At 46.5% G+C, this 25,153-nt stretch overlaps 1 protein-coding gene across 5 annotated transcripts in view; it reads left to right on the top strand.

Annotated features, from left to right (window-relative positions):
* FAT3 (FAT atypical cadherin 3) overlaps positions 1-25,153 on the top strand; it is a 317,724-nt gene that overhangs the window by 3,734 nt on the left and 288,837 nt on the right. For all 5 annotated transcript variants that reach the window (XM_039914896.1, XM_039914894.1, XM_039914895.1 and 2 more), the window contains exon 2: positions 20,812-24,120. In XM_039914896.1, coding sequence (XP_039770830.1) covers positions 20,829-24,120 — 3,292 coding nt within the window. In that variant the 5' untranslated portion in view covers positions 20,812-20,828. The remainder of the gene's footprint in view (positions 1-20,811; positions 24,121-25,153) is intronic.

Here is a 25,153-nt window from a genome sequence, read left to right as displayed (position 1 = left end):
CAAGGTTGGTTGGAGCCATTCCCCAGCCCCATCGTTCCCTAAAAATGCAGCAGGGCCATTTTACTATCTGCAGAGCAATACTGATCTTTATGGTGATTGGGTCCCCGATTTTAAATGAGGTACCTAGAAACAAGTGGGTCTATCCTGAGCCCTCATCTCCCACTATGATTCACCCCTCCCCAGTTTGGTTGCCTCCAAGTAAAGGTTAATTTATTATTTTTTTTTTAAACAGGGGCATCCTTTCAGTTTGGCCTGCCAGTGCTAAGCGACCTTGGTTAGGGATTTTGCATAAAAAATGCAGGATTTGGTTGTTTGAACTGCATTAGCATGAGAAAGGAGGGCCCCATGGTGTATAGCTTAAGGTGGCCTTGCAGAACACCCCGTGGGAAGTGGGGGTTTGCTCTTTGGAAATCCCAAGGGGGGTGAAGGGGAGGGGTAGAAGGAGGATTCTGCTGGACAATAAATAAATAAAGCTGTGCTTCAGCAGGTGATGAATAGCAAACTCTGCGCCGGGGTGAGAAAGCAGGTTAGGACATTTCAGAGATCTTCAAGGCCTTTTATAGTTAATTGTCAAAGCAGTCGGGACCCCTTACCACTGGCTGGACAGCAGGGTTTCACTCCTACAGGGAACCTACCCATGACTTGCCCCTCACCTTGCCCTACTGACCCCCAAGTCTGCGCCTGACCCTGTTACCCCTCATCAGTGCTTAGTATGGTGTTGTGCACATCGTAAGCATTTAACTAGTACGACCGTTATTATATAGTAATGTCTGCCTTGCCCCTCTAGACTGAAAGCTCCTTATAAGCAGGGAATGTGTCTGATTCGGTTGTATTGTACTCTCCCATGCATTTAGTACAGTGCTCTGCACATAGTAAGTGCTCAAATACCATTAGTTGGTTGATTTTTTTTAGAACACTTCCCCCATATACCCTCTCCCAGCTGTCAGCTACAAGAAGGTTAGATTTGAGGCTGGGGTTAGAGGGTGAGGAAATCCAAGGGAAGAGCGGTCATCTCTCTGTTGTTTCAGAAATGCCCGATAGCCTCATGTCCAATGCTACCCAAGAAAGGCATTTGCCCTTAAAGAGATAGCTCTTTGCACTTAGGTTCCCGGCCTCCCCCGGGCCAGAGAATCCTGTACAAATAGAAGTCTCACAACACCCCTGTGTGGCAGTAAAGCATTATTGCAGTGCTCCCTAAGAAAGGGTAAACTGAGGCAGGGAATGACTTGTCTGTCTGTGATGGGAGAGCTGGGAAGTGAACCCTGATGCTCTCATCTTCCAGGCATTCTGTCTGTAGGGAGGAAAGCCGGGGGAGCGGGCGAGGTGGGGGGTGGGGGGTTGGCTGAAGAGGAAGATGCATTTGGAGGCTATTTAGAGACGATCTCTTTATCCTTTTTCCTTGAAGTGTTTTCCACCAGGAGCTTTCTTCTCTGCCAGGAAACTTTTTCTGTCAGCATTATGCATACACTAAAATGGAGAAACTATGGAATTAGCTCCATCCCCCAATTCCCCGGCCATCTTTGTCCGTCTTTTTTACATCCTGCCAGACATCGGGCTCACCTCTGCTCCTTAGAGAGAAAGGCTGTGCTCAAAGAAAACACCGAAGCTCAGGCCAGGCTAATTCCTCTGGGTTGCCAGATGCATATGCTGTGTCTTTCAAGAATTTAACACCCAGTGAGGGAAAACCAGGCTTATTCTGGATCCTGTAAATAGTTACCACCTGCCCCAGTGGCCTCGCTGGTGATTTTTTGCTTTCCCTTCCTCATGAACTGTGAGCCCCGTGTGAGACAGGGACTCTCTCTGATCTGATGATCCTGTGCCTATCCCAGTGCTTAACACAAAGGTTGGAACATAGGAAGTGCTTAATTAATACCCTAACTAACTTTTCCGAGGGAGTAAGATGAGATCTGAGCAGTGAGGATAGATTTTGGACTTGATTCCAGAGTCCATTTTCTAAGAAAAAACATTCCTTCCTAGAGTTACAGAGGTTTTACTCTATTTGCACAGGACAAAGTCAAAGTTACAGGGCACCTAATAATCGGCATACATGATCATGGGCTTTTGCAGGAGAGGCAGAAAGAGATAATACATTCATTATAGAGAGCAATTTAGAAATGCAGCTGCTTCTTAGCGAGGGACTCTAATCCCAGCCGACAGCCACGACTACCAGTTCGAACTTGGGTTCTTGTGGGGAAGGTGCTTTGGGATTGTCAAGGATTGGAAAAGGCAGTCAAAACTGATTTTTTTCAAGAAGATATTCGAGGGGCCGTCCCGTCCCCTGCTTGCTGCTTTCCACCATAAAAAGCAGACAGGCGAGTGGCAGGATCAGAGAGGTTGAGCAGCGGAGCCATCTTTTGGGTTTTCCGCACACTGAGCCGAGCCTCAGCTCCTTCCGGCCAGAAGGGTTAGTTGAGGTCTGTGCTGTTTCCCGTCAGCCAACCCCCAGCCTCATAACGAATCTGAAAATAAATGGAAGAAAAGACCAATTACCCCTGAAATTCCTGTGAATTCCTAGCATGTCAGGTAAATTATTTCAAGACTCCCGGGAAGATCCCTGGGGAGCCTGAATTTCTCCCGGGATTGTTGTCTGACATTTAGAGCAGGTGAGAGAACACAGCTTGTGAAGCCATTAAGGTGCAATTACAATGGGCCTGACTTGATCCCTCTTCATTTGTCAGTCCGTAGCAGCCACCGTGACAGTTCTCAACAGTTGGAGGGGGCCGAAGATGAGAACCAAGGCCTCCTGCGCAGAGAGCTGAGGAGGAAAAGAAATCCCAACTCCAGGGGAGTGGCTGGGCCTTGGCTCCAGGTCTCTTTGTGGTCTTCAGAGCAACAGGATGTTTTGGGTTTCCAGAAGGTGACAGTTAGTGGTATTTAACCAATCGATCATTCTGTGTTATTTATTGAGGGCTTACTCGATGCAGAGCACTGGGCGCTTGGGAAAGTACAGTTGAACGGAGTGGGAACGTGTCTTCCGTACCCACAAGAAATCGTCTAGAGTTGAATGCTTACTTTGTGCAGAGAGCTCTGTACTAAGCCTCTTGGAAGAACACGGAGTATTAAGTAGTGTATCTCAGTGCTGTGGGGTATCTAAGTGCTTAGGGGTTTAGAATTCATGCACAGGTGATGCAGTAGGGAGAGAAATAGGAAATACATGCTATTTTCCTCAGTCTAGGAACTGCCCCCTTTACTGTCTCTCATCGACTGATCAGGGCCGTGAACCTCTCCCACTATACCTTATCAGTAGTATTTATGAAACACGTAGTGTGAACAGAGCACCAGGCTAAGCACTTGGGAGAATCCAATAAAGTTAGTAGATGTGATCCGTGCCCTTGAGGAGCTTGCAATCTCATGGGGGAAGACAGGAACTAAAATGCAATCTCTGACTTAAAGCATCTCTACAAAAGACTGTTTTATTCTTAGCGTGCCAGTTTCAACTGTGCGGTGCCATTATGGCATGAGCTTTATTTGACACCCAGAGCGCCATCCTTCATTGGAGGCAGGTTGGGGGGCGTATGAGAGCCCCAGGGAAATGCAGACAGTTTTAAAATCTGTGGTGGGTGTGGGAGGTGGACTAGGAGAAGGTGGGGAAAGGGAAGTTACCTTACCACCAGTAGTTCAAGAGGATCAACATGCCCATTTTACTTTTGAGGACTAGCACAAGTAGTGAGACTTTCTTAGCATTTTGGGGAATAGAAAGTTTCCCAGGAAAGATTTTATGAATTGGGTCAGTGAGGTTATTGTCCGGGAATAAGGAGACAGGCTGCTTTCCCTTCCCTACCCATAAATTAGGAAGACAGTCACATGTTTTATAAAAGGATATGATCTACTGGATTTAGGATTCTCAGGGACATTTTTGCTTTTAATAAACCATCTGACACCAGTGGATGAATGAGGTTGGATCAGCAGGCCATTGGAGTTGCAGAGCAAACCTGAGTAAATGGAGTAGAGCCTACATGCAGATAATTGAAATAACAGTGTTTAGCACATTACACACACATCAACCCCTCTTAGAATAAATGGGCTTCTCTAGCCTGGACCTTGTGTCTTAAAGTAGTGAATCAAGCTTTTCCCTGGCTCGCCCATGCTATAGTTCTGTAAGTGGAGAAAACCATGTCGCCTTTTGCAGACATCTGATTTCAGGCACCAATTTGAGCACCTAAGTAGGGGTTTAAAAGTTTATTCACTTCGAAAGAGGAGTGAGTCCCTATGCCTGCTTCCAGGAGCCTGAGAGTGGGCAGTGGGGAAGAAAGGCAGTAGTTTGTCAGTCAAGCAGTCAGGTAATCATATTTATTGAGCGCTTACAGCGTACCGTACTAAGTGCTTGGGAAAGTACAACATAACAGACACATTCCATGCCCATAACGAGCTTACAGTCTCCAGTGGGAAACAGACATTAATGGAAATAAATTGGTGTATCCTGGGAGGGGACAGTTATCTTAGGTAAATGCAGGTAAACATTTGGACACTCAGGGGTTTTCCCCCTGCAAGAAACCCCTCCAAAATCACCACATTTTTCTCATTTTAGGTTAAGAAGCATTCAGCCCAGGTTGCTGTACCTGCGTAACTGTTGTTCTGGGCTTGTCTCAGTAATCATTATTCATGACTTGAGGCCATTTCAGGCAATTTGCTGCTCCCACGGTAGGGTAGTCCTCTCCAGAGCTGCCGGCCACACCGGGAAGTTCCCTTTATTTCTTGCTGAGTGGTTGGTTCTCCGTGAAGGTAAAATAAAGCCAAGAATGGATAGAAATAGGTTACATCATTTTTTTTGTGAAAGATGAGCCTTTTCAAGACGATTTGTTCAGATGTTTATTCTGAGGCACTTCCTGTAATAAATAACACACCCCATCCATAACGGAGAAAGCTGTGGAATGCATATAACCCGGCATCGGCTAGACGTCCACAGGAGGGGAGCGGATGGGGGGGAATGTGGTCACCCCGAGATCCATCCAAATGGGGCCTGCATAAACAGAGGAATCGAGGGTGGCATAGATTCTTCCCTGGCACAGAGCTCCCGGGTCACTGACATCACTGGACAGGACATAATAATAATGTTGGTATTTGTTAAGCGCTTACTATGTGCCGAGCACTGTTCTAAGCGCTGGGGTAGACACAGGGGATCAGGTTGTCCCACGTGGGGCTCACAGTCTTAATCCCCATTTTACAGACGAGGGAACTGAGGCACAGAGAAGTTAAGTGACTTGCCCACAGTCACACAGCTGACAAGTGGCAGAGCTGGGATTCGAACTCATCCTGGGCAAGGCCTGCACTTGCCTGCTGTGTGACCTTGGACAGGTCACTTACCGTCTCCTTACTTCAGTCTCCTCATCTGCAAAATGGGAATTAAAGACTCATTCTCTAGGTGCTTAGTGTAGTGTCCTGCACAAAGTAGGTATTCAGTAAATATATTACTGAATACCTACTGTTGATTGACTAGATTGTAAACTCCTTGTGGGCATAGAGTGGGTCTACCATCTCTGTTGTGTTCTCCCGAGCACACGGTGCTCAATAAATACCATCGGTGATCAATAATAAACTCCTGATGCACATGATAACAAGCTGTGTTCCTCTAACAGGTCCTGGGTATCCATACCATTGTTGAAACTTGGAGAAGTAAAGACGTCTAGTCTGGAGTGGCTGAAGTTTTGCCTACATAGTCGAACTTATGGTGTTTTAAACTGTGTTTGTTAAGCGCTTACTATGTGCCAGACACTGTACTAAGGGCTGCAGTTCATACAAGAGTTCATAAGAGAAGCAGCGTGGCTCATAAGGAAAGAGCACGGGCTTTGGAGTCGGGGCTCATGAGTTCGAATCCCAGCTCTGCCACTTGTCAGCTGTGTGACTGTGGGCAAGTCACTTAACTTCTCTGTGCCTCAATTCCCTCATCTGTAAAATGGGGATTAAGACTGTGAGCCCCACGTGGGACAACCTGATTCCCCTGTGTCTACCCCAGCGCTTAGAACAGTGCTCGGCACATAGTAAGCGCTTAACAAATACCAACATTATTATTATTATTATACAAGCTAATCAAGTTGTATATCCCACATAGGACTCCCCGTCCTATTCCCCATTTCTTTTTTATAGATGAGGTAACTGAGGCCCGAGGAAGGAAGTGACTTGCCCAAGGTCGCACAGCAGTCAAGTGGCAGATCCGGGACTAGAACCCAAGCCCTTCTGACTCCCGGGCCCAGGTTCTATTCAGTAAGCCACGCTGCTTCTCTATAATATTTCCCACCACCCTTGTGTGGCCAGGTACTTATTTTATGTTAAAGATGGTAGACACGAGCAGCAGTAATATGCATTCATCTGCCATATCGCAAAGGGAACTCATAACAAGATGCTAAGAGGAACTACTTACAAGAGACAAAGAGACCTCTCCTCCAACAGTAGCGTGTTAGCGCCTTCCAAGCTCTAGCGTGGTACCCATTTGTCAGAAGCGCTGACAGTTTCCGCACTAATCAACCACCCAAGAGCTCGGAATTTTGCATTCTTAGCAGGTGCCTACAAGGTGAGGTGGGACGCCTCCTACTTCATTAAACTTCCATTCTCTTGGATCGTGCATAATGTTGGTAAATGAATGGTGGAAGGGCTCTGGCTTTCTACCGGCTTAAATGGAGTTCACTTTGGTGTGGTGGGCTTGTTTTTCCCGAGTAGAGAGATTTCTCCCCAACAGTGGAAAAGCAGAAGAATAATTCTATTCCACAATGGAGTCTGCAACCCTCTGAAGAGCTAGGAGGGTCTGCAGGAGATAATGGGGATGAAGGGAAATGCAACTGGCAAGAAGCACTGCCAGTAGTTTTATGAAATATTAATTGACTGTCATTCTCATACTCCAAAAATGGGGCCATCATTTCGATTTTGAAATACATTTGCATGCAGTAACCGCTTAAGTACCCTACAACCATATGAATCATTTGGATGTGAGAGATATTTAAATGAATTGCTATCGACTGTGTCAAACTATGGTAATAGCATAACTTTAGTTCTCAAACAATGGTGATGGAATAATGTTTGTTTTTGTTTTAAATAAATCCTTGAAACTGCTGTACAGGAACAATAGTTTGTTTGTAAATATAAACACATGTGTGCAGTACCTCCCAGCTTTACAACACTGTCACTAAATAGAACAGACTGTACAAACATAAAGAAAGTAAAGTAAACAACAATCTAGTTTAGCATGTCAAATAAAATGGATGGCTGTAAATCCCTATTTGGGGATCATGAATGTTTTCAGCCTGCCCTTGGGTACAATAGATCTAAAATGATTTAACTGACCTGTTGTATAGGTCAACAACACATAAGCTTGGTTGGGTATGATTAAAGCGTATTTAATGTACGATGTCTGCTTTGCTCATTTTTTTTTTTAAATTAAGAGTTCAGCTACAAATGTTTTCCTTCTGATCCTCAAAATGTCATGTTAATAAAATGCAGTTTTTGTCGTATTAGATGTGTGCTAAGCAAATCATGCTAAACTGAACCAGGCATCAGTTCTTAGAACGAGCAAACAGTGTTTTAGCAGAAGTAATAGCATTTCTCGAGCACCCATTCAGTGTGGTACCCTGTACTAGAAGAAACAATGTGGCCAAATGGATAGAGCATGGGGCTGGGAGTGAGAAGGACTTGGATTCTATTTCTGGCTCTGCCATGTGTCTGCTGTTTGACCTTGGGCAAGTCACTTACCTTCTCTGTGCCTGTTACCTTATCTGAAAAATGGGGATTTAAGACTGTGAGCCCCTGTGGGACATGGGCTGTGTCCAACCTGATTGGCTTGTACCCCAGTTCTTGGTACAGTACCTGGCACATAGTAAGCGCTTAACAGATGCCATAAAAAAATTAAGGAAGTGCAATATAACAAAGTGATACATCTTTCCTTTCATTCTTCATTCTTTCCTTGTCCCTTGAACACCCCAGAACATTTTTGAAAGACACATCATGTGTTAATTAACTGCTGTTTCCCCAAAGGTATTGAAGGCAGAATGAAAATGACACAAATGACTTTTAAAACAGACAAGTAAATCCTGTCCTATTCATCTAAGCTTGTGGTTTCAGTAGGGGAAAGTTAACTTTGCTACGAACAGGAAAATCCTTTTTCCCCTTAATGCCATTAAGAGGAGCAGTGATGCACACAAGTGGGATAGCATTGTACCCTCCTGAAAACATCTGTAGAAAACATAAAATGTTGTTTTGATCAGTGTTTTCTGCCTGAGTTAGAGAAGCAGCGGGGCTTAGTGGAAAGAGCACGGGCTTGGGAGTCAGAGGTCATGGGTTCTAATCCTGTCTCCACCATGTGTCTGCTATGTGACCTTGGGCAAATCACTTAGCTTCTCTGTGCCTCAGTTAAATCACTGTTAAATGGGGATTAAGACTGTGAGCTCCACGTGGGACAACCTGACTGCCTTGTATCTCCCTCAGCACTTAGAGCAGTGCTTGGCACATAGTAAGCGCTTAACAGATGCCATTATTATTATTATTGCTATATGATTATTAGGTGTGAGTAACACCACTCTAAAATGCTCCAGATATTTTTCATCCTGCTAGAAGTGTGAGAGAACCAGCCTAAGGAAAAAAAATAGACACCCCAATTACAGAAGAACTTTAAATCAGCTCCAGGCGGTCTCTTGGGATCCCAGTTCAAAGCCCTTTTCCTGTCAGAGAAGAGCTGACTTAATGCAGAAGTGGCCACAGTTAAATTAGGCTCCTGTGAGGGCACAGGAGTCTGCCAGAGAGGGCCCTGAACCCCCACAGGTGGTCAGACCTCTAGTGATTTTTATTTTGAAGTGGCTCCTACAGTGGGAGGTTCATAGAAAAGCAGGGAATGGGAGACCCTGCTCACCCTAGGTGTCTAATAATGGTTGAGTTCATAACGTTAGACCCTGGGAACGTCTGCTGATGTTGGTCAAATTAAAACGGTGAACTTTCTTCAGCTCATTTCTCCCACCCGTGGGCACCTTACCAATACTTTTTTTGCTCCTTTTTTGGGATCTGTGTGCTTGCCTCAATCTCTCAGTCTCTGCCCTTTTGAAAGAGGGAAAGCTCATCTCCCAACCCGCTTTTCCCCGTCACTCAGAAAGAACGTGTTTTGAGCACCTTCTGTGTGCAAAGCACCGCACTAAGCACTTGGGAGAGAAAAGTAGACTTAATAGAGGTAATTCCCTTCCCCTTATGGAGTTTACAATTAAGCTTGAAGGATATATTAAAAAATAAATTGTAGGTAGGGGGAAACAATGGAATATAAAGAGATTCATTCAATCATTTTATTGAGTGCTTACTGTGTGCAGAGCACTCTACTAAGCGCTTGGAGTGTACAATTCGGCAACAGATAGAGATGATCCCTCTGTGTGTAAGGGTAGTGGATATGGCCTAATGGAAAGAGCACAGGATTGGAAATCGGGAGACCCAAGCGCTATTCCCACCCATGCTACCTGCCTGCTGTGTGACCTTGGACAAGTCACTTTAATGCCTCTGTGTCTCAGTTTATTCATTTGTAAAATGGGAATAAAGCACCGGTTCTCGCACCATCTTAGACTGTGAGCGCCATGGGGGGACAGGGACTGTGTCCTTTCTGATGATCTTGTCCCCATCCCAGTGCTTAGCACAATGCTTGGCACGAAAAAAGTGCTTACCAACTACCACGTGAATATTATTGTCGAATTCCCCTCAAGTAGATGTCATCTGAAGGCTTTTCTCCTCCTAACGTTTGAATTGGTTAAGAGGTTGACTGTGGCTTCCCTGACAAGCGCAGGGATTTTCTGATCGATCAATCAGATGAAGGAAAGAATGTGATGCATTAGTCTTATTGTGTTTCTCCTTGGACCGGATGAGGTAATTGTTTATAATTATGGAGCCAAGAGTGATTTCTTATTTCCCGAGGGTGCTTTGTCAGAGAGTCTCGGGTCCCATAGGTAAAGAACTAAACTGTATGGTTGCCCTTTACCACTAAATTCCTGTTTAAGGGCAGAAGGTGGAGAAGCAGTGCTTCGGCAAACCAAGGGATCGTGACAACTGTGACTAGAAATGGAAAGGAAGGGCTATCAAAAGGGCACCTTCACAGGAAGTAAATGCAGTCTAATTGGAAAAATGCACCTACTCTGAAATCCCTGCACAGCAAGGTTTTCAGGGTGGAGCTTAACATTAACCAACATCTGAAATTTGAAGAGTGTTTCTGTAGGTTTTTTTTTTCCTCCCCAAATTGACTGAATAATTTAGCATCCTGGTGTTTTACTGCAGCGGTTTATACTTGGTTTATAACAGTTCAACCCCTTAAGTGCCTCAGGTGGTGTTTGTGACAAAGCAAAAATGATACTGAAATGGCAGACAATTACTCTCCCCATATTTAAAGCCTTACTGAAGGTACATCTCCTCCAAGAGACCTACTCAAACTAAGCCCTCATTTCACCTTTACCACTACCTTCTGCAATTGCCCTGATTTGCTCCCTTTATTCACCCCTCCTTCAACCCCTCAGCACTTACGTCCATATCCTTAATATATTTACTCTGATCAATGTCTGTCTCTCCCTCTAGATTGAAAGCTTGTTGTGGGCAGGGAAGGTGTCTACCAACTGTGTTATATTGGACTCTCCCAAATTCTTGGTAGAGTGCTCTGCATACAGTAAGTGCTCAATAAAATGCAGTTGATTAGTTGAGGCTATTCAGGCTAGCTGAGGAGTAGGGAGGGCAGGATCGGGTAAAAGAGGGACAGGAAAGCATACAGTCCTGTCTGTTAATCAAATTAAATTAAAATGCCCTTTAATGCTAAGTCATTCAAGTTGCCAAAGAAGCACAGACTCTGGGGTGTGGTGTTTGTGGCACCAAAATTACTTCAAAACCCTCGGAAAAAGTCACTTCCTCCTGATCAATGCCAGGCTAGCCGGGTTCTGCCAATCCTACAGGGGTAAAACGTACAGGTCTGAGAATGAGAGGATCTGGGTTCTAATGTCAGCTCCACCACTTGCCTGCTGTGGGACCTTGGGCAAGTCACTTAACCTCTTTTGGCCTCAGTTATCTCATCTGTAAAATGGGGATGAAATGCCTGTTCTCCCTCCCCTTTAGACTGTGAGCCCCATAGGGGATGGGGACTGTGTCTCATCTGGTAATCCCATATCTACCTCAACAGTGAATACAGTGGTTGGCATTTAATAGGCACTGAGCAAATATTACATTTTTAAAATTTTCTCCACCGTCCAATCGTAGCCAGTTGTAGGTTGACTGTAAGTGCTTGTCTCCATTAAATTGCCCACTCCACCAGTGCTAGGACCTTGTCTCTTAGACTCTATTGTGTTCCTTAAATGTGGCGTGCATTAAAATTAGTCCGGGGGCTCATTCCACCTAGTTTGATCCTGACTGGGTTGACTGTGATACTTCCAGGTGGTAGAGGTGCAGAGTGAATGACTACTGTGATTGAAAGGGAATGAGGAATGATTAGCTATTTCACAGAATGTCACCAAATTGCTGGCATGTTTGTTTTAGAAACACACCCATCCTCAAACTTGCAGCTCGATGAGGTGTCCAAGTTAACTCCTGGCCTAATTATCAATTACCGTTTAGTTACACTGGCCTGTTTTCAGAGTGTGAACTACAGGGTTTAAGTTTGACATGACTGAATGACTTCGGCTCAGGTCACCACTTCACTGCTACTACTACTACTAATAATAATAATGTTGGTATTTAAGCGCTTACTATGGGCAGAGCACTGTTCTAAGCACTGGGGTAGACACAAGGGAATCAGGTTGTCCCACATGGTGCTCACAGTCTTAATCCCCTTTTTACAGATGAGGTAACTGAGGCACAGAGAAGTTAAGTGACTTGCCCAAAGTCACACAGCTGACATGTGGCAGAGCCAGAATTCAAACCCATGACCTCTGACTCCAAAGCCTGTGCTCTTTCCACTGAGCCACGCTGCTTCTCTGCTTCTTCTTCTTCTTTCTTCTTCTTCTTCTTCTTTCTTCTCTTTCCACTGAACCACACTGCTTCTCTGCTTCTTCTGCTTCTACTTCTTCTGCTGCTGCTGCTTCTCTTCTTCTTCTTCTTCTCTACTAGAAAACTAATTACACACCCCTACCTATTGAATCTGTCAGTCGTATTTATTGAGCACTTACTGTGTACAGATCACTGTACTTAGTGCTTCGTAGAGAAAAATATATTAGAGTTGGTAAACGTGGTCCCTTCCCACAAGGAGTTTAAAGTCTAGCCGGGGAGATAGACATTTCAATAAAATACGGGTAGGTACATTGAGTGCCGTAGGGCTGATTCGAATCCTGACACAGAAGGGAGAGGGAGAAGGGGACAGAATGGGAAGCAGCGTGGCCCTGGGAGTCAGAGCGCTTGGGTTCTAATCCCAGTTCTACAATTTGCCTTATCTATGAATTTAGGCAAGTCACTTAACTGAGGCACAGAGAAATTTCCTCAACTGAAAATTGGGGATGAAATGCCTATTCTACCTCCTATTTAGACTGTGAGGCTTGTGTGGGACAGGGACTATGTCTGCCTTGATTAACTTGTATCTACCACAGCCCTTAGAAAAATGCTTGAAATATAATTCCATTAAACATAAACCGAACAAGGGAGTAGGGGAAATGAGTGTTTACCCGGAGGATGCTTGAAAATGTGATTTTATTAAGGTTTGGAAGGTGGGGAGAGTGGTGGTCTGTCAGATATGAAGGGGAGGGAGTTCCAGGTGAGAGGTAGACTGCGGGTGAGAGGTCAATGGCAAGATAGACCTGATCGAAGTACACTGTGTAGGTTGGCATTTAGAGGAATTGAGGATTTCAAGCCTGTCAGCCTGATAAGGGCAGGGAATTTGTCTGCTAATTCTGTTGTATTGTACTCTCCCTGTGTTTAATACAGTGGTCTGCACAGAATAAGCACTCAGTGAATACAACTGATGATGAGGAAAGGGAAGTGCATCAAAACAGTGATTAATGCACCAAGCAACACAGCAATCCCACAGCATTTTTGTGCATATCTGCAATTTGTATTGATGTCTGTCTCCCCTCCTCAAGACTGTAAGCTCGTTGTGGGCAGGGAATGTGACTGATTATTGTTATATGGTTCTCTCTCAAGCAATTAGTACAGTGCTCTGCATATGGTAAGCGCTCAATAAATATGATTGAATGCGGGACTGAATGAATGGACGAGTGGGAGGTGCTGTGGGGAAGGAGTGTGTCCCTTGCTCGGGTTATACTTCCCAATCAGTAAGTACCGTGCATTGCACCGAGAACGCTCTCCCTATTTCTACGGAACCTTGGCCAACATTTGCAATATTAATACCATATTTCATTCCATTGTAAATTTACTTCATCTAACTCCATAGCGTGTTCCATCTTGACTATTTCTTGAAGTTATTTTGGAGCTGCCGGCCGATCTCCTATAATACTGCCTGTGTTCTTCCCAGATCCCATGTGAACAGACTCCCAGAATAGAAGTCACTCTGCCCCCTGTCCATCGTGGACCCAGCCGATCTGTTTCCTCTGACACCACTTGGCCCTGCATCCTTGACAGGCTTGTGATATCGGGAGAACATTCCCAATTCGGCCTTTTGAGTCTAGCCAAAATGTATAGTGAAATTTCTCATTCTGTATCTGTAAGGCTCTGTAATTCCATACGCTTGAACCCACTGGTATCCTGGCAACATGCCTTCGGTGCTGTTGTAACACAGACTAAGGGACCTAATTGAGGACCCCCTGCCAGGAGAGTGGACACTCACAAGGGCTGGACTTTTACTTATGTATTAATTTGGATAATAAATCCCATCCAGGCAACAGACGATATGTCTTTTGGGTACTCACTTGGATCCTCGCTTGGGTACTTGGAGCCCCTGGGGCTTTGCAGCTGTGTTGATTTGTATGTGTGTATAAGAGTTCTGGAATATTGGTCACCAAGGATGCAGAAGATGTTGTCTAAGAATGCAGTCTTTACATTTTGTAAAGAGTATGTGTGAAGTGCTACTATGTATTAAACACTGTTAATCAGTGTTAATCAGTTTGGTTACAGTCCCTGTCCCGCAAGGGACTCAAGTCTAAGGAGTGGGGAGGACAGGTATTTAATCCCTTTTCACAGTTGAAGAAACTGAGGCCCAGAGAAGTTAAGTGACTCGCCCAAGGTCACACAGCAAGCAATTGGGCCGAGCCGGGATTAGAACCCAGATGTTCCGACTCCCGGGCCCTTGCTCTTTCCACTTGACTGTGCTGCTTCTCACTGCACCCAAAATGCCTACCTCCCAGCTTACTACTCCAGTTTGCCTGACAATCCTCCTCAAACAATCAATCAGTCAGTGGTATTTATTGAGCGTTTGCTTTGCTCAGAGCACTGGACCAAGTGCTTGGAGCCTCCTTGCCGAACAAAGCAGCGCAAGACTTAAGCCTGAAAGAATGAGGTGGGCAATTGACAAAAACATCTGTTCGGTTCATAAACCAAATGTAGATCATAACCCCTTGTGTGTTCATAGTTAAGCAGGTTAAACAAACTGACTCACACTGATGTGGTACTTTAAAATAATTTTCGTTTAATTCAAGCCTGCTTCTAACTCCACAGCATTTCCAAAAAAACATCTGTTGGGTATGGTGAAAATTGCAGCCACCTTTTCTGACAGTTTACGGTCTCTTTTATAAACTATTTATGTACTAAAATTTGTGGGAAAGTGGACATCATGTTTATAATTATTTTATCTCCAGAGCAGGCTTGCTGACAAATGAGAGCCTGTTTTTACCCTTTATTGCTGTGGGCTCACTTTGGGTGAATCCTTTGGGGGTGGAGCTTCCAGGGGATGGAGCTTAAGGGGGCAAGAATTCCTAAATCAGCACCTCCTTCCAAAAAAAATCTCAAAATGCAAATTCTTGCAGGATTAATGACTACCTGAGAAATTAGACAAACTAATGATGTAATGGGTATTAAAAAGTGAGGAAAGACCTTAATGCCCCCAGCCAAGCCAGGGTCATAAATGATGTAAAGAGGTTGGTTCTTAGGCCATGCACAAGGATTTTGGGGAAGTTACTATAGCCTTAGGCTGAACGTTGCTTTAAAGGGAGAAGCTGAGGTTTTGGAACCCAAATCCTAGCGATGGAGTACACCAAAAAAAAAAATACCACCCATCCACCTCTGCAGTTAATCCACTCGGTTTAATGTCTAAATGTGCCGGAGATCCTGTCTGTGTTTGAGCAGCTGTTTTCTCTGGATGGGAAGGTCAGAATAGCTGCATCTGGGACAAGGTGGGGCTTTGCGGTCTTGGGTAAAATTTCTCCCGCTGTTGCCTTTTAAATAACTCAGCAGAGGAAAGTGATTTCTACTTTATGCAGAGTGTAAAGTGCTGAAATGTTTGTGCGTGCCAAGTCTGGGGACAGTGGGAGTCAGCTGGTAGGTAGCCTCTGCATAAGGTGGTCCCACCTCACCCCGGAAAGAGCGATATCCCAGAGGAGCAAGGTGGATTGGTCAAACTGTTTTCAGCTTCTCAGCTGATTGTGCCCATTGGAATACATTGTTTAACATTTTCCCCCCAGTAGCCTTTCACACCAATTATCTCCCTTCATCTTCACCATATCCCTGTGAGGTTGGAAGAGGCGGGCCTTTTTTTCCTGTGTCACCCAGCCCCACAACACTGATTTACATATCCGTAATTTATTTACATTACTGTCTGTTTCCCCCTCTAGACTGTAAATTTGTTGTGGGCAGAGAATGTGTGTGTTATATTGTTGTCCTCTCCCAAGTGCTTAGCACAGTACCCTGCATGCAGTAAGCAATCAATACATATGATTGCTTACAGTACAACAGAGTCCCTCTCTCCCATATCCCAAACGGCAGAAAATGATCCTTCTCCCCTTACCTGCTCTTCCCGCTGATGCCGTTTCTTTCTCCAGCCCGAGACGGATTTAAGAGGCTCGGAACCCCTCCCTAACCCAACTCTCCCGAGACAACTATCAGTTGAAGTTGCGCTCCCAACCTGAAGCAGTTGGTGGTGAATCGATACTTGAAATTAACTGGTTTTGGGTGGAAACAGGTCCCACAGCACCTGGGAAGACAAAAGAGGGGTTATTCTTACCATTTCTACCGTGGGGCTGAATCTCATAGTGAAATTACACCAGCTTTGTGCCACCTGGCCTTTCTCCTACAAGATTGCTTTCCGGCCACAGTGGGGATTTGCAGCCTCAGAGAATCTGAGAGTTTTCCACGTTGGAATGCAAGGAGTTAGAGGTGGGGATGATCGGGTCCTCTTCAGATGCCCAACTTACTGGGCTTTTGGCTCGGAAGCTTGTTTAGCTTTGTAGAAGGCTCAAATGGCATTTCCCTACCTGATCTCAACTTTAGGGAAGCAGCATGGCCTAGTCTGGGCCTGGGAGTCAGAAGGACCTGGGTTCTAATCCCACCTCCTCCACTTGTCTGCTGGGTGACTTTGGGCAAGTCATTTCACTTCTGTGCCTGTTACCTCAGCTCTAAAATGGAAATTAAGACTGAGAGCCCTATGAGGGACAGGGACTTTACCCAACCCAATTAGCCACTATCTACCCCAGTGCCTAGTACAGTGCTTGGCACATAGTAAGCACTTAACAAATACCACCATTACTATAATCATTATTATTCAAATAACCATCCTTGCCTCCTGGTTTACTCTAAAGATGGCCCAGGGCTGTTTAGCTAGTGGACCCCTCCAGACTGTAAACTCATTGTGGGCAGGGAACGTTTCTACCAAAACTGTTGTATTGTTCTCTCCCAAGTGCTCTGAACTCACTAAGTGCTCAATAAATGCCATGGATCGATGGACGCGAAAGCTGGCACTAAGACTGGATTTCAATTTTCCAAGTCACACTGTTCCATCTCTAAGTATAAATACGGTAGGAACGATGGAAATGCGTCGATAATCACAATAATTCTAGTGTTTAAGTGTCTGCTATGTGCCAAGCAATTAAGCAGTGGGAGAAACACAATACCATCAGATGAGGAAACTGAGGCTCAGAGAAGTTAAGTGACTTGCCCAAGAACATGGATCAGGCAAGTGGTGGAGCTGGGATTAGACTCCCAGGCATGTGCCCTTTCTGCTAGGCCACACTGCTTTTCACACTGTATTAGGTCATGATTCAAATGCACTATTTCTCCAAAGCAGACTTCGCTTTCCCTCCGCATTTGTCCCACCTGTCTTCCCTGTTCCTGCACTGTAGTAAGCACCGGGGCTAGATACAAGCAAATTGGGTTGGACACATTCTCTATCCCCGGTGGGGCTCACAATTTCAATTCCCATTTTCCAGATGAGGGAACTGAGGCCCAGAGAAGTGAAGTGACTTGCCCAGGTCACACAGCAGACAAGTGGTGGAACTGGCATTAGAACCCGTGACCTTCTGACTCACTTAGGGTGAATCCCCTAACTGCTTCAGTGGCCCAGAATTAAGTGCATCGGTGACACAGTAGAGTGGGAAATAGGGTGGGGAGTTGAGAGATTAGACAGGGAGGGCTTCTTGTGGGAAATGTGATTTCAGAAGGGCTTTGAAGATAGGGAGAGTGGTGGTGTAGCTGATTGTAAAGGGGGAGGGAATCCTAGAGGCCTTGAGGGACCAATATTTTCTCAATCAATGGTTTTGCTTTGTATTTACCGAAATCCCCTGTTAACGACCCTCTTTCCGAACCCATTAATCCACCATTCGATGAGCTTTGGAAGCCTTCCTCCTCACTTTAGCTAAGAAGTCTCCAGTGGGTCAGGGGGTCCAAAGTAAGTTGACCTATCCTTGGCAATCACCACCAGACAGGGGGTAAAACATATTCCTGGGTCGTATACACATCCATTGGCATCAGCAAGGCAGTGAAAACTTGGTTCCCAAATGCACTATACAGATGGTAAGAGGGCTGATTTCAGAAGTGAGGCTCCAGAACATAAAATAGGCCCATTAGAATGTTAATTTGAGAGAGTTGAGAGTAACAGGGTTTAAAAGGCAAGATTTAGAAAAGTCTGGCAGTTCTGGAATGAGTACAGAGCTGCCAAAGCAGTGGCTAGAGAGAGGCCTACAGTTCAAAGTCCTATTAAAGCATACATTTCTGGGCTATTTAGGTTCCTTCCGTAGAAATCCCATGGGAGGCAGACAGTGAAGTTTACAGGACTCTTGGGCTTGATTTCTTGCAAGGGAGAAGCAGCTTGGCACAGTGGAAAGAGCCCAGGTTTGGGAGTAAGAGGTCGCGGGTTCTAATCTGGCTTCTCCACTGATCAGCTGTGTAACTTTGGGCAAGTCACTTGAATTTTCTGTGCCCCAGTTCCCTCATCTGTAAATTGGGGATTAAGACCGTGAGCCCCACTTGGGACAACCTCATTGCCTTGTATCTACCTCAGCGCTTAGAGCAGTGCTTGGCACATAGTAAGCACTTAAATGCCATTATTATTGTTATTATTATTATCCTCTCCCACCAGTCTCTGCCCTGTCTCTACTTCCTCACATCATCCTCTCTCTGCTGCTTCTCACCCACCCCTTCCAAGCAGCCCGTTGTTGTGGTTAAGGCACAGGCCTGGGTGTCAGAAGGTCATGCGTTTTATCCTGGCTCTGCCACTTGTCTGCTGTGTGACCTTGGGCAAGTCACTTCACTTCTCCGGGCCTCAGTCACTTCATCTGTAAATGGGGATTGAGTCTGTGAGCTCCATGTGGGACAGGGACTGTGTCCAACCCTATTTGTTTCCACAGCAGCGCTTAGTACAGTGCCTGGCACACAATAAGCATTTAACAAATACTGCAATTATTATATTTCCCGGCCCCTCCTCCATTCCCTCCCTTTCCTCTTTGACCCCACCCACCCCTACCCCCATTATAAGCTCATCGTAGGCAGGGAATGTTTCCATTTATTGTTGTATTGTACACCCCCAAGCACTTAGTACAGTGCTCTGAACACAGTAAGTGCTCAGAAAATGCAATTGACTGACTTTCGTTTCCATTCCCACACCCAATCTCTTCCCTCATCCCCCTCATCAAGATTTGGAAGTGCTTTTTAGGTTGACTCCTCCGGCATACAGCTCAACTGCACATTTGCTGTTCCCAAACGTTGGCCCTCCTAATGACTTGCTATGGATTTCTTCCTTAATGTAATGCCTGTGTCAATAAACTCTTCAGCAGTTGCTGCTCAGGGTTTTACGATTCCAGCTCAAGTCACACTAATCTTTTCTCTTAAGTACAGAGCGTCACAGTTTTGGACAGGGAAGGCTTGTAAAGTGATGTCTTTCCTTCTACCAGGGGTGGCTTGGGTCTTTATTTCTGCAGATGGTCCCAGGGCAGCTCCCAGGCACTAGTCTCGTATGTATTCGGAAACTCTTTTAAAAACAAATTACCAACAGAAAAGATGGACCGTAAATAAATCTAACAGTCTTGATGAGACTATATGACCGATTCTGCTATTCGAGGACTAACCTCTCTAATGCCAATTTTATGAAAGCGAATAAAATTGAATTCGGTGGCTATCAAGTAAAGGACCGAAAGCGTTGGGGGAAACAGCATAATCGTTCAAGAATGTTACGAGTAAGAGGTCTCATTGGTTACTTGTGAATTTAATCTCTTGGATTCCATCTCAGGATCACACTGAAAACCGGAGGAAGTAATGTGGGGAGGCAGAGGGAAGGCACGGTTGGAATTGCATCTGGAAATAAATGTCTCAAAAGATTTACGACTTGATGATCACTTTGGAGATTGGATCAAATATTATCGATTAGGTTACCGGGGTGAAGGAAATAGACTTTGAGAGCAAAGTGCTTTCTTTATAGTATTCCAGCTTCGGGAGAGTTAATCAGTTGCCAAGAGTATCCGTGGTGCCACAGCCATCATTTCGGAGTTGGTAAATACCTCCATTTCATGGACTAAAAGTGATACGTATCTTTGGTAAATATTCGAGGGGTTGTTTCTAAGCAGGTTGGAAAACTAAAGTCCGTCTTGCGGTCCGTATTTTAGCACATGCTTTGCTGAACTGTAAAGGATCTTTAATAACTAGAATTTATTTTTCTCTTTGGATCAATAGGAAACCTTCAGTCCTTTTTCTATCTGCTAGAAAGGAAATTATTTAAAAGGATGGAAGGAACAGACAACTTATGAGACATTCATTACTTTTTCTCCTGGGTCCTGAAGCAATTTGCTCTTTGAAGCCAGTCCTCACCCCCGCCACCCACCCGCCACCACAAAACCCCCCAGCCCCTACAATTTCTGCCCCTGTATTCCCAATGAAAATTTCACCTTTGTGGGTATAAATTAACCTTACCGCACATGCCAGCAAAAAAAAAAAATGGATTTCCATTGATGAAGCAGAAAACTAGTACAGTGTTCTGCAGCCAGTAAGCACTCAATAAATGCGATCGAATGAAAGAAAACTCAAAGCAACTTGAATAAATTGGGAATTAAAAGCTACCTGTACACCATCATATTGGGATGTGTTCTGAGGTTTGTTTATTCTTTTTAAAGATTTCCTTTACAGAGTTTAATTAGCTGTTCCTTTTGGGGCCAGGGCTGCCTCTTTGGGATAACAGAATTCAGAGAACAAACAGTACCCTCCACCCCAAGGTGAATGCATTTTGGTCTAGAGGTTAGACCTCTGGGTATCAGCAACCAGCAAAGAATTTGCGGGGGGCCTGAATTAGCCTGATTTGTGCCTCAATCTTTCTTTGAGTCATACAAATCGCACTTTAGTGATGTGTTTCATTCTCCCTCACCTAATATATATTTGGATAGCTTGTAAATATTTGCTAATTCTAAATGCCCTTTTTTTGATACAGAATTTGCATTAGAGAGATTCCAAGTTGCACAACCAGACAGTCCTTCTTTCATGTAGCTTCTTGGACTCATCACCCTTTTTCTCTGCTCCTTATTCCAGGATGGAAGAATGATGTGATGGATGCCACCATGGGCTACTGCACAGGCCCCCGCTGGCCTCTCTCCCCCCTGACCCTCTTGCTCCTCAAGCTCTGGGCAAGCCTTTGCTACAGTCTTCCAGGCCCTGGGCCTCTTGGCTTCCACTTTACACATTCCGTCTACAATGCCACTGTTTACGAGAACTCAGCCGCCCGGACGTACGTCAACAGCCAGAGCAGGATGGGCGTCACCTTAGTCGACCTCTCGTGGGACGTCAAGTACCGAATCGTGTCCGGGGACGACGAAGGCTTTTTCAAAGCCGAGGAGGTCATCATCGCAGACTTCTGTTTTCTCCGAATAAGAACCAAGGGGGGCAATTCGGCCATTCTGAACAGAGAAATCCAGGACGGTTATTTCCTGATGGTGAAAGGCTCCGTCCGAGGAGAGGACTTAGAAGCGTGGACCAAAGTGAATGTTCAGGTACTGGATATGAACGATCTGAGGCCTTTGTTTTCCCCGACCACCTACTCGGTCACGATTGCCGAGAGCACGCCGCTCCGGACCAGTATCGCACAGGTAACCGCTACCGATGCTGACATCGGTTCCAACGGGGAATTCTATTACTACTTCAAGAACAAAGTGGATCTCTTTTCCGTCCACCCGACCAGCGGGATCATCTCCCTGAGCGGGCGGTTGAACTTCGACGAGAAGAACAGGTACGACCTGGAAGTGCTGGCCGTGGACCGGGGCATGAAACTTTACGGCAACAACGGAGTCAGCAGCACCGCCAAGCTCTACGTTCACATCGAACGGGTAAACGAACACGCCCCAACCATCCAGGTGGTCACCCACGACCCCTTCCCCCTGGACCAGGAGCCCGTATACGCGGTGGTGAACATCGACGACCCGGACGAGGGGGCCAACGGAGAGATCGAATCTGTCTCCATCGTGGCCGGAGATCCGCTGGAGCAGTTCTTCCTGGTGAGGGAAGGTAAATGGATCAACGAATACAAGATGAAGGAGAGAAAGCCGATTGACTGGGAGAACTTCCCCTATGGCTATAACCTCACTCTTCAAGCCAAGGACAGAGGGTCCCCCCAGAAGTTTTCAGCCGTCAAGCTCGTCCACATCGCCAATCCCAAGAGGGATGTGGTTCCAGTCAAGTTCGAGAAGGATGCCTACGATGTCACCATCAGCGAGTTCTCCCCTCCCGGAGTCGCCGTGGCCGTAGTAAAGCTCATTCCCGAACCTCCGGGGGCGGAATATAAAATGACTCCCAGCGAGGACGCAGAATATTTTAAAATTGATCCACGGTCGGGACTCATAGTCACGGCGCGCCCACTGAACGTCCTCGAGAAAGAGGTCTACGAGCTGGGTGTCACGAGCCAAGAAGGAGATCTCAAAGCACAAGTCACGGTCCACCTGGAAGATGCCAACGATCACATTCCAGAGTTCGGCGAGCCGTCCTATGAAGCCTTCGTCAATGAGAGCGTACCCGTGGGCACCAGCATCGTGGCCGTTTCGGCTTCCGACCGGGACAAGGGAGAGAACGGATATATCACATACAGCATCGCCAGCCTGAACGTCCTCCCGTTCTCGATCAACCAGTTCACGGGCGTCATCAGCACGTCAGAGGAGCTGGATTTTGAGTCCGCCCCAGAGAGCTACCGGTTCTTTGTCCGGGCCTCCGACTGGGGCTCGCCGTATCGCCATGAGACTGAGGTCAACGTGACCATCCGGGTGGGCAACGTCAACGACAACAGTCCTCTGTTTGAGAAGGTCGCCTGTCAGGGAGTGATTTCCTATGACTTCCCCGTCGGAGGGCACATCACGGCCGTGTCCGCCATTGACATCGATGAACTGGAGCTGGTGAAGTACAAGATCGTTTCAGGAAACGAACTGGGTTTCTTCTACCTAAACCCGGACTCCGGCGTCTTACAACTCAAAAAGTCCCTGGTCAGCTCTGGAGTGAAGAGCGGCAACTTCGTCCTCAGGATCACAGCAACAGACGGGGAGCGCCTCGCGGACGCCATGTTGGTTAACATTTCCGTCTTACAAGGGAAGGTGTCCTCTAAGAGCTTCAGCTGCCGGGAGACCAGGGTGGCTCAGAAGCTGGCGGAGAAGCTGCTGAAAAAAGCCAAAGCCAACGGGAAGTTGAATTTGGAGGATGGGTTCTTGGACTTTTATTCGGTTAACAGGCAAAGGCCCCAGTTTGATAAATCCTTTCCGGCCAACGTGGCGGTCAGAGAGGATCTCCCAGTGGGGGCCGGCATCCTCAAAATCCAAGCCTCGGATGCGGATGCCGGCTTCAACGGCAAAGTGGTCTTCACCATCTCCGACGGCAATACGGATGGCCGTTTTGCCATCGACCTGGAAACGGGCCAGCTTCGTGTCTTGATGCCTCTGGATCGGGAGCAGACGGACCTGTACCTCCTGAATATTACCATCTACGATCTGGGCAAGCCTCAGAGATCCTCATGGAGGCTGCTGACGGTAAACGTGGAGGACGCGAACGACAACAGGCCGGTCTTCCTCCAGGAGAGTTATTCGGTGAACGTCCTCGAGAGCTCCGGGATCGGCACAGAGATCATCCAGGTGGAGGCCAGGGACAGGGACCGAGGGCCGAACGGGACGGTCGGGTACTCGGTCTTGACGGACACCCGGCAGTTCGCCATCAACAGCTCCACGGGGGTCGTCTATGTGGCCGATCAGTTGGACCGGGAATCCAAAGCCAACTACTCCCTGAAAATCGAGGCCAGGGACAAGGCGGAGAGCAGCCAGCAGCAGTTCTCCGTGGTGACGCTCAGGGTCTTCCTGGACGATGTCAACGACTGCCCTCCGGCCTTCATCCCCTCCAGCTCCAGCGTGAAGGTCCTGGAGGACCTGCCCGTCGGCACGGTGATCGCCTGGCTGGAGACCCACGACCCGGACCTCGGGTTGGGAGGCCAGGTGCGCTACTCGCTGGTGAACGATTACAACGGCCGATTTGAGATCGACAAGGCCAGCGGGGCCATCCGCCTCAACAGGGAGCTGGATTACGAGAAGCAGCAGTTCTACAACCTGACGGTGCGGGCTAAAGACAAGGGGCGGCCGGTAGCCCTGTCGTCCGTCTCCTTTGTGGAGGTGGAAGTGGTGGACGTCAACGAGAACCTCCACACCCCCTACTTCCCAGACTTTGCCGCGGTTGGATCCGTGAAGGAAAACTCCCGCATCGGGACCAGCGTCCTGCAGGTGACCGCCAGGGATGAAGACTCCGGGAGGGATGGCGAGGTCCAGTACTCGATCCGAGATGGCAGCGGGCTTGGGAGGTTTAACATCGACGAAGAAACTGGTAAGTCGAACCTGACTCGATTTTCTGGAAAAGCAGCGGGGTACGGTATTGGCATTCGGCAACGGGGTGAGCGCCGCGATGCTCCCCAGCTGTTCATTCATTCATTCAACCGTACTTATTGAGCGCTTACTGTCTGCAAAGCACTGTACTGTGCTCTTTGGGGAGTACACTATAACAGTAAAGAGACACGTTCCAGCTGTGCCGTAACGTTTACCCGACTTGGATAGAGCACAACGGGGATGTCCTTCCCACTACGTGAATCTGTTCTGGCATTACCCCGGAAGCAATGTGGCCCGTGGAACGAGCTCAAGCCTGGGAGTCAGAGGACCTGGTGGGTTATAATTCTGTGCTCGGGAGAGAACAATTGTAATGGACACATTTCCTAGCATCTGCCTCAGCTTTACTCTACTAGACCCTAAAGCATTTTGTGTTTGAACTCCTCGACAGCATTTAATACAGCGAAATAATGATGAGTAGCAAGGGGGTGGAAATCAAAACACTAAGACAGGGATTTGTGTTGAAAAATGTCAGTCTCATCTGTATCCTTAAACTCTCTCTTTCTAACCCACTAATTCCCACTGAACCAGGGGTGGACTCCAACACAGTTTTTCCATCTCATAAGGTCCATAAAAAACACAGCCCCTGTGTTATAGGAGAATTCCCTATATGGATGCAATTAAATTAAAAATTAAGATGCTTCAGATGTGATAGTGACACTAGTTAAATGCATTCATAACCTAATGGCTCTGCAAGAGGAAGTATTTATTGACTAGCAGTGGTTCTTTGTGAGTTATGGGACTGGGTTATCATGTAAGGCGTCCATTAAAGCTCCTGTATTCATTCTCATGCTCTCTCTCTCTGTCCTGTCTCTCTCTCGCCCGCCATCACTCTCTAAATATAAATGTCCAGGACCCCCTCTAAAGGTTGCTCTCTTGACCTCTGCTAAAGCGCGGAACCGGATAGCGTAAATTAAGTCCAAACGTGAGACCAGATTTGAAGCGGAGAGTGGATTTGCAAGTGGCTTTCATACCCT

This window comes from Ornithorhynchus anatinus, chromosome 20 (genome assembly GCF_004115215.2).
Source record: "Ornithorhynchus anatinus isolate Pmale09 chromosome 20, mOrnAna1.pri.v4, whole genome shotgun sequence".
NCBI lineage: Eukaryota > Metazoa > Chordata > Mammalia > Monotremata > Ornithorhynchidae > Ornithorhynchus > Ornithorhynchus anatinus.
Note: the sequence above shows the minus strand (reverse complement) of the source record. Positions and strands in the feature narration are given on the sequence as shown.